At 31.6% G+C, this 16,090-nt stretch overlaps 1 protein-coding gene and 1 long non-coding RNA gene across 2 annotated transcripts in view; one reads left to right on the top strand and one right to left on the bottom strand.

Moving 5' to 3' along the window:
• Positions 1-223: 223 nt before the first annotated feature.
• LOC143190858 (uncharacterized) overlaps positions 224-16,090 on the bottom strand; it is a 31,151-nt gene continuing 15,284 nt past the window's right edge. Inside the window, exons 2-3 of the mRNA XM_076395428.1 lie at positions 10,579-10,892; positions 224-3,097 (exon numbers count right to left, since the gene is read on the bottom strand). Of these exons, the coding sequence (XP_076251543.1) occupies positions 310-3,097; positions 10,579-10,892 (3,102 nt within the window). The 3' untranslated portion in view covers positions 224-309. The remainder of the gene's footprint in view (positions 3,098-10,578; positions 10,893-16,090) is intronic.
• LOC143190482 (uncharacterized) lies at positions 8,963-10,200 on the top strand. Its single transcript, XR_013004255.1, has 3 exons — positions 8,963-9,662; positions 9,816-10,008; positions 10,066-10,200. It is a non-coding gene; the product is annotated as an uncharacterized LOC143190482 (long non-coding RNA).

The raw sequence follows: 16,090 nt of genomic DNA on the forward strand, positions 1-16,090 counted from the left end.
TTGGTTCGATTTTTATTAAATAATGTTAACTGTGGTCATTAAAAAATATATTAAATAAAAATGTAAATATCTCACCCCATGTAAAACCACTAAAAACTGTAAAACAATATTAACATTATATCACAGTAAACGAATAGTAATTTTAAACATGTAAAGTTACAATTGTACGTTGGATTTTCGTCAGAATAACATTTTAGTGAGTATTAAGGGTATGACGTCAGTAAACGTACACTATATCGAATTCAAATTTAATGTATACAATGTACCAAACAAATAATCGGTAAAAATATAGAATTTCTAATACAAAATTTACCTATGTTGTTTTAATTCCTTGCTGGGTTTCCCTTTACAATTCTCGCTAGTTCCTTCTTCGCAACTAACTTCCTCTTTAACAGCCGCGTCGCTACCTGATTTTCGTTCTTTATCCTTTAATTCCTTTAATTCGTGACACTCGCACTTACATTCCTCGGGATTTACATAGGTGTACACCACATTGTCCTTGACCATGAACTCAGGAACGTCGATATGGCCCCTGGATGGGATCGTTTGAATACGCTTCGGTGGTTTTCGTCGCTCTGGCAGTTCTTCGAAGTTAACCCAAGTTTTTTGGACGCCTTTCGGAGGCAGTGGCGGAGGCGTTTCTTCCGTCGTCAGTCCATCGCCGGCGCTGTCTTTTTTCTTTTCCGGCAACGTGATCTTGATCTTCTCCGCGTTGGGATCGATCACCTTCGATTCGATTTTCGTCTTTCCGACGAAATCATCACAGTAATTCTCCAGAGCACTCGACTGTATCGGAGTGGTTGAACGAGGTCGATCGATGGAGAAGGTTTTTATGTTGGAAACGGAGCGTTGTTTAACGGGAATAATCGGGACTGCTGCCGATCTCTCCAAAGGCAAAGTCGTGGGGACGTAGGGTAACTCATCCTCGAATGAGTCTTGTTGTAGGACGATTGCCTCCCGTTCGATTTCCAGAGACTCGGTCTCCACATGTATCGATAAGTTTTTCGGGCACTTCACATAATCTTCTACCGAGTCCCGTTCAGATTCCGAAGAGTTTAACTCGTCCTCACCGCTAATATTCCGGCGCACTGCCAGCATCTTTATCACAACCTCGTCCGATGCCTCAACTTGTACATTTCTAGTTCCGTTACCCATTTGACTGAGTACCGTGGTAGTAATAGTACTGATCGTTGACGTAACACTTTCGGAACTAGGCACCGAAATTTGCTTCTCGATCACAACAGGTTGAGGCGGAACTTTTTTCGTCTGTTCCTCCACAACCTTACACTTTGGAGGATCTTCAATGATTATCGTAGTTTTCACTTCAACAAATGGTTCGGGAATGTTATTCGGGATAACTTCCGGTGGTTTTTTAGGCGTGTCTTTTTTCTTCTCAGTCATTGCAACAACAGTGGGTGGTACCTGTTGCTCCCTGGGCGTCTGTTTTGTCCGATCTGTATCACACGCTGTATTCCATTTATCCTTTGCGGCCATTTCATCATAATAAGTTGGCGAATGAAGAGGTATTCTAATACTGTCACTATTCAAAGGTACCTCCTGGTCCCTTTCTTTACTAGAAGGAATGTGTATGTTGTTAACAGCGGCGCCCCGTTTCTTAGCCAACGTTTTTTTGGAAGATCCTCCCTGGGCGGTATTTTCAACTACCGGTTTATCTTTGGCCCGAAATATAGACAACACCGACTTATGCCTACCTTTGCTGTCGATACTCTCGGTGGAAGAAGGTGCTTTTTCCCTATCCTTGCTTTTCGATCGACTTTTCGGTCGTGAAGTTGGCGTTTTCAATATGCCGGACAGTGTATTCTTCCGTTTATGCTTTGCCATGTTTGGTGACTCGGGACTGGCTACTAAATCCTTCGATTTAAACAGACACGCGAACGAATTCCGCCTGGATACCGACGGTGACGGCGACAAGGTATCCTTGGTCGTGGTGACTTTCCTCCTTCCGAACTTAGGACTGACGCTAGGCGTGTTCGTCAGACTCCTCGCTTGTTTTCTAACCACAACACACGTGAGCTGGTCATCAGGTTGACGAGCGATACCATCATTTGGAAACGGCAGATTTAAAGTATTTGGTTTCATAATATTATCCAGAGGTCTAAATGATTGATTATTCTGACAAATCGGTGAGGATTTGTCCTTATTTTTGTTCTGGTCTTCTCCGTCATCATCATAACAATGATCCGGCTTTAACTTGATTCGTATATACTTAGGTTCTTCGGGTTGGCGGTTCCTCGGTTCTTCGTTAGTTTTAATAGACACGTTCACTTGTTTTGGTGTCACGTCTCTTTTTACGTTCTTTTGTTTGGCATGAGATACCTTCTCGGATACTTTTAAAGTATTGCTAGTATGTCTTGTACTCGGTTTGGCTACGGGTTGTTCTACGGAATCATCTACAGGTAAGGGTCCTTTTAGTGGTATATAAATATATTCAACGCCACTTTTTGAAATAATTTTCCGAGGTAATTTCGTTTGGGATTCTTCTTTAACATCCTTGCTTTCCTTAACCTTAACTTTTTCTGGTTCCTTTTCTTTAGTAACGGAAACTTTCCGAGGAGGTGGTATCTCCTCCGGTGCAGTCGTCTGCTTTGGGGAAGTCAAATTAAACGTATCTAAAAGCACCACATCGGAACTGTTCGAATTTCGAGATGACAGCAACATTTTCTCAAACTCCTCTGATTCTCCTTTGGTCGTTGGATTATCCGAGTCTCCTCTGCAATCGTTCCTTGATCCGCAGAAGGAGGTTTCCAATAGGGTTTTGTGTGGAGAGGAACAACGTGAATACGCTGATTGAGCTGACACTATTGATAAATGGCTAGCGTTGGAGAGACGACTTTTGGCTGAGCCCTGACTACCAATACTAGACAGGCGAGAAGTCCTCCCGGATATAGAGAGGAGCACTACGTCCGAACACTGCGAATCTTTCCGATGATCTACGTAGGTATCGTCGAGGATTGGCGATGAGCAAGTTCGGTCCCGAGTTTTCCTGTATTCGTATGGTTCGTGGAAGTCGAGTTCTTCGGTGGAGGACTTCAGATCGATCGCACCATCTTCTTTAAATCCCATTCCCAGTTTGGAACTGTAACAGAAATAAAATAGATTAGCCTAAATTTATAAATATGATTTTATTGATGCAGTTTAAATAGTAAAACTATCGTTAGTTTCCGAAACAATATATCTAAATTTAATATTGTTATATAAAAATTAAAAAATTAACAATAGCAATAATCATAAGTACAGCCAATCAATAAATGAAAGAATATTAAATAGTTTGATAATTTATTATTATATTATTAGGTGGTTATAATCAATTACGCATTACTTTAATCGCATTACTTGAAATAAAACAAGAGAAATGGACCTCCCTTGCAAGTCTCAAATATGATAACAGCGCTTGTGGTTGTTCAACATTTTACAGAACCAATCATGGGATGATATTAGGGTCTAGATCTAAACTCAACAGTTCTAGATATAGAAAACAGATTTTTTTTATTCTCTTATAATTTTAAATAATAAATAAGTATTGTTTGTTATAACTATCGAATATCTCCTAGAGGGTCACTTCAGTTACTGCTCAAACTTATGTATAAATATTATTTTAAAATATATACTCTCTTACTCTACACACAGAGGTAATACTTATTCAGGTCGGATAGTATTAGATAGTTGCATCTACTCTAATCATTTTTTTATCATGATCAAATGATTTATCCATTTTTCCACTTATACAACAACAACAACGAAACTGCATAAAGCTTGTCTTATTCGCTTTAGTATCCCATACTATCAGTTACAATTGGATTATATTTAGATTAACTGAAATGTTTCTTATTACTGATATTACATCCTAGTGGGATAATAAAACCTAATTCTTGAAATCGCTAAATTAGCTGTATATAGAAAGAACTAAAAATTAATCAAGGGCTCTACCCTGTGGAACACCTGAATGTAATGGATATAGTCCAGTATATTATTCAATCTGACAATACACTATCTACCGGTGACGCAGTATTTCAGTAGCTGAAAGTGGGGACAGAAAAGACAGAAAGAGCTTATGCAATTTCTTTTGCAGCTTAATCTATTGCCATAATGCAACTTAGTTACTTCACAATGGGAACTAGATGTGTACTTTGGAATAATGTTTCTTTTTTATAGTATTTTAAGCATATTGATATATAGTCCTTCGAAGATTTTAGAAAGTCTGTTTCGCTATTTATTACGATACGATATTCTAGTGTCTCAAACATTAATAGCATTTCAAAATGTTATTATATACACTCTGTCGATTTGATTAACCAATATGAATGATAATTCATTACATTTTTTCTTTCTATTTCTGATTTATTTATTTGACTTTATTTAGCCAACTGATTTGACCATCTTAGCAATATCCAACTTTTTCACTTGATCTTTCATCAGCTTTAATAGAAAAAACAACTTGGACTTGATTACGGACTCCGGAATTTGCATTTCGTATAAAGTTAGAGCATTTAGTCTTCGCACATATTCTCGTGTAAACATTTTATCAGCTGTATAATAATCTTGTGTATATCAGATAAAATAACTACCCCAGGGGGTCTTCCTAGCTTGTGCATCGATGATACGGGAGTGACAATTATGGGGCCCCAGTCTCCTAGAGAGCTTGGCTCAAGCTTAGAACATGGGTTTGAGAAATACTGGACTCTAGGTCCTTAAAACATCTCATACCGACAGACTAGAAATATAACAGTAACACTAAAACAACAGTGAATAATAAGCGAGCAAAGCAATCAAGAACCCTAGAGTAAATTATCAATATTCAAACAAAACCAGAGATATGCCTCACGATATATATGTTTATATAATTTATCAGTGATCAAGTATACATATATATATATATATGTATATATATATTATTATATATATTATTATTATATATTATATATATATATATGTATATATATATATATATATATATATATATATATATATATATATATATGTATATATATATATATATATATATATATATATATATATATATATATATATATATATATATATATATATATATATATATATATATATATATATATATATATATATATATATGCATGAGCGAAATGAAAGGCCAGAATTGGAAAAAACATGAATTGTACTTGCTATAAATAACAAATTTATTATCAAAAGGAAAACATCAAGCAAAACTAAAATGCAAGTATATTGAAATAGCAAAAGTACAAAGTCTATAGAAGTACAAAACAATTTACAGACCAACCTTAATACTCAGTTGGGAGACGTAAATATTGCCAAGAAGGTATAAAGTAAGATACAAGCAGTAGAAATCAAACTCGTTGGAAGTATCAGGTACATAACAAATATCAACAAAATGATAAATAATAAATAAGGAAATGAGAAAATACTTCAATGTTAAATCAGAGGAAGAGTTCATTTGTAGAAGATAACTTAGTTAGTGGGGACACTTACAGTGAACGAAGACAGGTAAAGATAATATGGAAGCAAGGGAAAAGGGGAGAAAATCCAGAGAGCGAACCCCGTAAGTATGTTATTATAAATAATATCAATTACTAACTCGTAAGTTATATGTATATTACCATCCATTAATCTCAAATGATCTCAAGGATTTGTTAGCATATGACTATATTCACTTAATCATTTGATCCAGTGGTCTTTTTTATTATAGACTTGCCATACTCGTAGGCTTTTTAGGATTAGTTATTTTTTGTTACTTGCTTTTGCAAGCTATAGAATTACATTTATTATATTTTTATTTGCACTAATTTTTGTATTTTTTCATGTAATGTTCTAATATAGTTATTTTGTGCTATATAAATAAAAAATAACGGATCTTAAAAAGTTTACGAGAATGACAAGTCTATAATAAAGGAGAGAAAAATTACCATGGCATTAAACTCATCCATACCATCACTGAATGGCATCATTTATAGCGGTGACCTTTCATTTTTAACTTAATAGATATTTTGTTTGATTTGGTTCTTTTTCCTTTTAATGTTTTAAAATTTCAAAGCACTGCGACGAGGATGGTACTTCAGTCATAGAACTGAACAAAGTTTGCCATAACACTTGCTACAATGTCATCTTACACACCGGAATTCAAAGAGATTATTCTCGTTTTGACGTTCTTCAGCTATTCTCAGCCTCTCGTCATTCTACTGAAAACGAAGGACACATTGTATTAAGGGTATTTAAATTTTTATTTATAGCGAAGTTTAAAAAAGAAATTTCAGTATTAGTTTATTGGTTATACATTAAACCAGTATTATTGCTAACCAAACTAAATATTACTCGATTCAAAATCCCATAAAATCAATCATTATCAGTTTAACCAATGAGAAAAATTAGCAAATAAAAACTTGGAATGATAAACTATACAATATAACAATATTTTTTCCCTGTATAATGCTGAAAAGCAAGTAAAAAAACACAATAACTCAGGCCTATAAAACCAGCAATATAAGAACTGTATACATATTTTTTGTTTATATAAACAGATGTATTAAAATAAAAATATATCAAAGTTTTAGCGTCTTACTCGTGTTATTCCATAACTTTTTCTAATTATATTCCGCTTTTACAACATAATTCTCAAACTTGGTTTTAGGATAACTTTTTATTGCTTGATATGTTCACTACACAACACAAACAAAATAATTTTTCTGAATATTTTACTGCAGTATATCTACATATATCGATAGATTTTGTAAATTAAACGCTGCAAAATAATTTTGTGGTAAAAGGTATATTATTTATTGAATATTTGTTTATGCTGCAAGAAATGTATGCCACTATTGTTCCTAAGTTCGTACTAATAATAGGGAAAAACGCATCACAGAACTACTTATTACTCATTATGTGTTATGGTTGATATAAAACATAATATCGTAAAATTAGCGCTACCAACACAACTTGTTAATAGCACTACCTTCAAATAACCGCTTCAATTTATTTAATTTTTCTCCTTATTCGAATGTTAGTAACAATATGGGTAGTTTCAGAAAAATAAAACATTCTATCAACGTAATATTGATATACAAATAGAAAATGGGAACAAATGTGTGTGACTATACGAATTACACAATGAGATCTTAAATAAATAAAATAATTAATTTTTAGCCCCAAAGAATCATAGGCATTGCAACCCAAATAACATTCAACGTTATAACCATCCGACGAACGCTCAAATATCAGAAATTTCACTGTCAATTTGTAAAAATATTTTATTCTAGAAATCATCCAGAATTTATTCCGTCGTATCTCTTCTCGAATCCTCCAGTAAATTTCGCATTGTAAAACCAAGTGGCAAGGCTGAAAGAAGTATTTATTTAGTAATACAGTACGTATTTAGTGTAATCAACATAAAGTATTTCAACTATTAACAGTAAACGAACGCAACACTGTCAAGGTCTACCATAAATAATCGAACTGTTAAAAAGCTGTTAATAGAAACGTCAGCATTTACAAGTACCATATAGGCATCCCTTGAGGTGAAATATGTAACCTGGTTCCTGCGCGATCAGCCTACTCATCAAACTAGACGCCTGTTGATTATCACTTGTTGAATTCAATGCAGTATAACCTGCCTGATACACACTTTTATAATGATAGATGAAATAATATTGAGTTCAAAATTACCGAATATAACTCGTGCTAACTTTTATCAATAAATCTGTAATAAAAAATTATTGAAACACATTATTTCTTTTATTACAAGTACAACACAGCCAAAACAAAGTTCTATCGTCCCTCCAATAAAATAACTAATGCATAAACGCAACGTTTCCCCCAAATTTAAGTTTTCATTTATTTTGGCTCTAACAAAATACTAATGTAAATAAAATAATGAACATAAATAACGTTATAAAATATAATTTATTTTAACATAACGTCAAGCACATCTAATGCATATTTACTGAAGGACTAAAACTACAGTTAATTAAACAACCAAAAGAGTTTGTAGGTTATGTTTGTGTGTTAAGTACCTACACAAATCGAATTTTATAGACCGATTTGATTAAATGTTCAGACGCATTAGACTACATTATGTCTCTTTTTAAGTAGAGTAATGCTTATTAGTAAACTGAGAAAGAAATATACTATGAGTTTAAACGAGGTGAACTGAATTTGGCAATACGTTCGACGGTGTTGATGACGTGCACTGGCTATTTTATTGAAAGGAATATACGATAAACTACTAATGCTTATCGCTACGTAACCAATGAAGAGCTGCACGATGACATCAACATCAAATGGATGTATGAAATGATTTAAGATTTCGCCTTAAAACATGAAATTATGTTGCTAAATCACAGCAACGTGGAAGCAATACAGCTACTGGACAACACGCAGAAAATCAGAAGATTGAAACGAAGCAAACCACACGAACTCATTTAGTATTTAAGTGTATTCTTACCTTTAGCTTAAGTAGGTTAGTCTTATTTTAATTTGGGATATATAGTTTATCCAAAGAAGTCTTGTACATACATCATCAACATGTTAAATGTATTGGCTGCCACAAATTTGTAAATTCGTCTTAGAATCAGACAATATGTTCCTTCTCATTTTATTTTAGTTACAAAGAAACACAATGTTTTCTGATAAATTCGAACCTGTTACCGAACTAGCATGCCATAGTGGTCCGGTTGTCAAACATATGCAAATTTCTTCAAAACAATAGTGATAAGAGGTTATAAACCGGCAAACGTTATTTTAATGCCTTGTTTGTTTTGAATTTAGAATCGCAGCTTATTATTACTCTGATTGAAAATTCCGAAGCCAGACAGAAAGGATTGTGTCTCTAATCAGTCACTTTGAACAAGGACGGGATAGTGGAGGCCCCCTCTTGGCAGTAAAATTTTTTAGAGAGGTAAGCATTTTTACTGTTAAATATTAACTTGCTGCGATTCTTGTTGAAAATATTTGTTAGTCTGTTGCAGCTGCACTGATTATCGGTATAGACACGGTCACAGAAATATCTCAAAAATAAAAAAATGAAGCGGGTGACGAATCAAGATCAGCTTGATCAGAGATCAGATCAATCTCTATCAGAGATTAAATATATGAAATGTATCAAAACAGTGAGTAGTTTTTCAATACAAACATAATTTAATACAATTATTTCAAAGAAGCCTGAAAAGTATCGAAGATGTCTAACCGACAACTTTCGGATATTGCTTTTAAAAAAATACGATTTTTAACAGCATATAATAAAATGAAAGAAGGCTTATTATTTAAATTTAAGTATTTAGGTGAGACATGAATAGTTAAAAATGTGAGCAATATACCCAATGGTCACTTATGACAAGATGATAATATAAATAGTGTTATAACAACAATAGCTGATGGAAAAAAGTAAACGTTGGAATAACTATTGATTAGGTTTTATTAGTCATAATATTTATTAATAATTAATTGCCAATATATTGTACTTTATGCTGGAAACAGGAATGGTTAAGAAAGGTTTTTATGAACTTGGTCAGACACAATTGACGAATGATGGAATTGTGAACAAATGTTGGATGGATTGGAAAATAACAGCCTAGTTATTCACTTGAATGAAACTTTCTGGATAAAATATGATTCAATTCTGCTTATTTCTAAGACAATGGGATGAGAAACAAGTAAAGGTGAGTATGTAATTAATATATGATAACTGTAGGAAATGTTATTGTGGAATGTTAAAATATTTATGTACTCAGATATGTGTATAATTGTTCAGAGTATACATGAGCATGTAGTTAAAATATGTCAGGAGAGAAAGAGTAGTAACTGTTTTGCAGATATGGCAAATATATTAAGGAGAATGCAGTGATTAAATATAATTTTCTCAAGAAATGTGGTAACAGAATAAACTAAGGAGAAACACAGTGTACACAGTATCAAAATATTTTTAAACGAACCTGAACCAAATGACACAAGAACTAAGCGTAAAAGGTATATATTATCTCTAATGAAAGTAAAATATATTACTTTGTATTACTACATAAAACCTCTCCTAGAACTCTAACTCATAGGTGGTATGGAAAAGAGTTAAATGCAAATATAATCAAACACAACCCTAACCTACAAGCTATTATAACTGTGTACTTAATTGTAATTTTAAATCATTCGATAAAATATACATTAGATTTACTATAATGTTAAAATAAATTATATTTGATAACAGTATTTTTGTTATATTATTTTATTTATATTAGAATTTTGTGGTATGTCAAAACCAAACTGGACTATAACTCAGAGCTGATACGGCGATATTGCAATGTTTTGGCTGCACAAATTTAGATGATATGTGTACAAACAAAAACAAAACTTCTTTCGGTAGACTATATATACTGATGTATTAATCCCGTACTCGAGCTTCTTGTGCATTAATGCATTAAGTACAACAGAACAGTAGTAATAAATTAATATATATATTACAATTATACTAAGCATATCTAATGTAAGATGTGATTAATTGAAAAAATATTTTATTGGTTATATATATTATGAAAAAGTGATCAAATTGTATGATTGTTTAACTTGTATGACATATGTACTTACTTCGGTGCATCGATATTATCGAGGAGTTCTCGCTCCGGAGAACTATCTCGACTATCGTGATGCGAAGAACTACTCGCCCTTGAGATGTCGATTCTCGGCGCATTCGACAATTTCACATTTACCTTATTGTACATGGGGGAATGCGATAGTGATGGCGAAATATTATTGTTGGATACGGGACTTACAGGAGTAGTGCCAATCGGATGGTATTGGTTAGGTAGGTTTAACGTTTCGGAAGATTTAGGACTGTTCGAAGTTGGTTCCACCTCCGATATACTTTGAAGCTTGTTGTCGTGCTCCTCCAGACTGTCCATCTGTAACAAACACAAATTATATTATTTTTTAGTTGGTACAGCATCGTTATTAGAGTCTTATGTCATGTTATATTTCTGTATCAAAATATGTTTTTAATTTAATAATTAAACATATGTTATATCGCGAGACAGATACTGCCCTGCTTGTTCTGGCGGATAAAGATACAAACAATACTGACAAATAATTTTACTACGACTATAACTAAGCGTCTAGAAATACATCACTTTGATCGTTTCTTCAGGGGAGAGGTTTCTAGATATAGGGGTTTCGTTTACATTAGAGTTGGATTGAGCCATTTTGATTGTTCCAATAAGATGCCATTTCTTTCATCTTAAATAAAATAGTAATAAAGTAAAATCAAAGTTTTTGTTTGTAAACCCAACAAATTCCATAACTTATATATTATATTATCATATCGTAAATGTTCGTTTCAACTTTAACATTTATATTTGAACCAATTTTCTTTTCTTGTACATCATCATATAACACTACACAACAACAAAAACTATTTTTTGAATGTTTCTAACAACAATTATGTTAATTTTTTCTCAATAATTAAAGTTATATTTTCATTCATAATTACATACCAAATGCTCTCAATATAAGGAACAATATCAAGTAATTGAGCCTGAACAAATGAATCATCTTCATAAAAATGTTATCTTTAATAGGTCAGTTCGTTATTTTCAGCTCGTAGTTGGTTGATACTGTATTCTAGCAGTTTTGATTCTCCATCGGCAACTTCATGTCTGGAATTAGATCAATTTCTGTCACTGCGGTTCGCAATATTTTACAACAGACACAGAATCAACTAACCTGGAGTACTTTTGGGGTACCTCTGCTATGCAGTTTTGAAAGGAATAATATACTTCAAGAACTAACCGATAATAGAACTAACTGATAATAGAACATCAAGCGACTGTTTATTAATCATATGTAAATATATATTTATATATCATATGTAATATTAAATCGTATATTTTGCTGGCATGTAAATATAAAGGTCAATTTAAAAAAATTTCAATAATTTCAACATATGTGATATAAGACATATTCGTAAATATAGAAATTAAGTGTATTATCTGTGAGCATTTGATATATGACCATACAATATCTCCATTTTAGTCAGCAAATTGGTCATTATCATGTTATACATATACATATTCATCTTTCTTAAAAATATATTGTTGAAGACAATTTGTTACACTTTCCGTTTACAGCATTTCTCTCTTTTCTTTTGGAAGAGTATGATTGGATAGTTTTCTGATTTACAAGAACCTAGTTAGGATTATTGAAGTTAAGAAAACCTAGTTAGACAATTTACAAATAGTTATTGACTTGTGCGAACTGCTAATACCGCCCTTTCAAAATAAGTATTATTTTCGTTTTATTTTTCTGTAATATGCAAATTTTAATTCAATTTCTACTTACTATTTCAATGAAAACAATTCCTTTCCATTATTTCTGTATTTTGTTTTGAAAAATTATGCCTATTTATTCAAATACTATATCAACTTATTAACAGTTTACATTTACAATCATTACAATGCAATTGCTATGAATACAAAAAATATATTTACTATACCAGACTAGTTGCTAATTAAAACTGCAGTTAGTGAAATTTAAGTAAATAGATTTGTAGAAATAACTTATTGAATAAGCGTCTATTAAAATTACGTTTTAAGGAAAACTTAAATAGGCCATATGACGAATATAATAAAAATTTAAAACTACCACTGCAAACAGGTAGCAACTCTGTTGTACTAAGAAAAGAAGCTGGTCCTGTCAATAAGAATATACAAAATTAGACACAATTTGTAAGAGATCTTCATTAGTTCATGAAAGTCCTTTATAACGTTTCAAGTTAATAATACACTTCCTTAAAGCTTCAAGGCAGTTCTGGTGGCTTTGCGTTTATAGCACAAAATGTTCGCCTCTAGCATTTAAATAATTTCAACTGGCATTCAGACGAAATTACTTTCTTTGGCTACGACGGCTGCAATAATACATATCTAAAACGTTTCAACGTTTTTTTAATTCAAACATTTTAATTAGAAATATTGCAATCTATAAAATACCACTACGATTAAAAATAGTAATATGTGAAAAACATAATGTTATTTATTTTGAATTTGTTGCACTGAAGCAAACTATCAAATAACAGTGATATAGTAATAGAGTGTTATACGTCATATGCCTGTAATTTTACTTCTCGTTACGATCGAATACGCCTTTGTGTACAGTGTTAATTCGTTACCTTTTTTATTAAATATTGTTAATTCCCTAGCACAAGAGAAACCGCTTGAGAACATATTTATTTTGAATCTATTAAGGATTTTGAGGACTAGAAAAAAGCGTTAGTGTAACGTAGTGTGTAGAAATGGTCCTAAGTTTTAACAAGTGAAAACTACGAAAATAGGAACGCCTAAATATGGAGTCCTCTTTTATACGCCTTATTCGCCACACAATACCCTTTACGATTATTACTACATTCGATATACCCATGGATAAGGCGACTTCTTTAAGAACCTGCCCGTTAGGTATTATTCTAAAGTAGACAAAATCTATCATTTGACAATAAATGAACACAAAGAAGTTTTTTAATTAATTAACAGTTCTGACATAGGTGAGAAAATAATCAAATTATCGGTTTACATATTTAATAAAACTTTTTTGTTTTACCCCATTAGGTTAATAATGTGCCAAAAATAATGCAAGAAATAATACAAATATTCTCAATATAAAGAAAAACATCAAGTGATCCAGCCTGAAAGAATGAATCGCGTGTTAACTTCATGAAAACAGTTATTGCCAGTTCAGTTATTAACTCCAGTTCGTCAATTTATAGTCATGTCCAGTCATAGTCAATTCGTAGTTACTCGAGACTGCATTCTAGAAGTCTTAATTTATCCTTCGACAACCCCATGTCTGGAATAAGATCGCTCGATTTCACTCGACTTCGGTCAGTGTGGTTTACAATAAAACCAAAAGCGACCAACCTGGAAAATTTTATAATAATATTTTAATATGGAATTACCAGATTGGCCATTTTCATGGTATACAAACTACTCTGCTGTACAAAGAAAAGTAGCTGGTGCTGTCAATAAAAATATAAAAGATAAGACAAAAATGTTTGAGAGATCTTCATTAGCAAAGAAATAGAAGCTTCAAAGCAGTGGTGGTTTTGTCTTTATTTCACAAAATGTTCATTGGCTCTAGCATTTAAATAACTAAAACTGACAAACAGGCAAAATTACTTTCTCTGTACGGTGACTGTAATAATAAGTATCTAGAACGTCTCAACTTTTTTCTACTTTTTCTTTAAACCCTTTTAAACAGAATATTTAAATAAACATTTTAATTAGAAATGTTGCAGTCTATAAAATACCACTGTGATCAAAAAATAGTAAAATGTAACAATCGTAATGTTATTTATTTTGAATTTCTTTCACGAAACTAAACTGTCAAATAATACTATTTATATAATAGTACTATAGAGAGTATTATACGTCAATACAATATTAATCAATACTTTTTTTTAATAGTGTGGATCGTTAAGAGCTGGCAGTATTTCATTCTAACATCAATTGTAATTTCGACATAATAACAAGATATATAACAACAGATATACAACAATATTCGACAACATAACAAGGAATATTTGCAGGAACATCATCTGAAAAGGCTAAACATTGACAAACATCATTTTTGTAATATGAAAATACTACAACAAACATTGAGATGCCCAAATATGGAGAAAGTAGACCAAATCTCTCACTGAGCGATAATTTTACACAAAGAAGTCTTTAAACTAATTAATAGTTGTAAAAAATATAGTAAGAGTATAATCGGACTAACAATAACATATTTAATAAAACTTGTTTGCTTTACTACACGTTAGGTTAATAATATGCCAAAAATAATACAAGATATTAAACTAATTTTGGTTGTATCATTAATATAACTATTGCCTGTCACGCACACAGAACACAGCATAATTTTTCCGTAAACTCATGTTGTGTTAAAGATACAACAATGATTACAATAACAATATTCATGTATTATACAGTAGATTACGAAATAGAGTAAATGTTTTGCCTAAAAATATATATTGTTGTTTTTTTCACTCACAAATTTAGGAGGGTGTAAAACAATACCATGTAAAATTAAACACACATACATTAGATGAAAATATTTACAAACATTTTGATTTATTAATTATATTATTGTAATATTTTATTTAATGATTCATGCTACTTCAAAAACATATTTATTTTTTTTAATATGAGTAACATCATTTGAATTAAGAAAGCGTGTTTAAAATGCTGATAATAATAATGAATATTTTTCAAAATATCAACCAATATTTCTAATAAAACGCTAATGATATGAATGAATAAATTACAATTTTGCATCTGACAAATTCCTTAATTTTACATTTAAAACGATATTAAAACGAAAAGTGAGTTTGTTAAAATATTATTAAATGGAGTTATTTAAATTTAACCAGTGTTATTTAAAGGTTTGTGTTATTATCATTATTCCCATATGTTTAAAACTGTTGAAGATTTATGTCAATGTATTTTATGGGTAAAAAACGATTAAGAATAGTATGATCACGAAAATTATATTTTACATTTTTGACATATACAGCTGCAAAAGAAAACCCCGACATATGTGAAAATGTCATCCCAACATTATTAATAAAATTCGAGAATATCAAGAATCGTCTGACCTCTTTGTTTACAAGATAATTAGAAATTTGAAATCAGATTTTCATCATTGTATTAGAGATAAGTCTAAAGGCTATTAAGATTTTTTGTAAATTTTATTGGTATTACCTCCTGATTAATTTCAGGTTTTTTTTCAGTTTTCGGTTTTGTTCAGTAAATGCCTTTCTTAACAAAGCAATAACTGAATATTTCAGGTATTGAATATGTTTACTTGTGCATCAAGTGTTAAAATGAATGTTGCAAAGAATTATCAACTAACTTCATAGAAAAATAATTAACTCCTGATTTTTTGGTGAGTTGTTAGTTCCGATGTGATACATACGACCAAGTAGGAAGCAGTAGATACATGAAATCTGTAGAAAGCAAAATAAAGATGAGCTATCTGTAAGGGTGAGATCAAAGGTTGGAATAAATAAGCAAAAAACAATGCAATGTTATATAAAGATTTGGATAAAGAAATTATT

This window comes from Rhynchophorus ferrugineus, unplaced genomic scaffold, assembly GCF_030347505.1.
Source record: "Rhynchophorus ferrugineus isolate W39M unplaced genomic scaffold, kcgeb_rfMv2 rfM2, whole genome shotgun sequence".
Classification (NCBI taxonomy): domain Eukaryota; kingdom Metazoa; phylum Arthropoda; class Insecta; order Coleoptera; family Curculionidae; genus Rhynchophorus; species Rhynchophorus ferrugineus.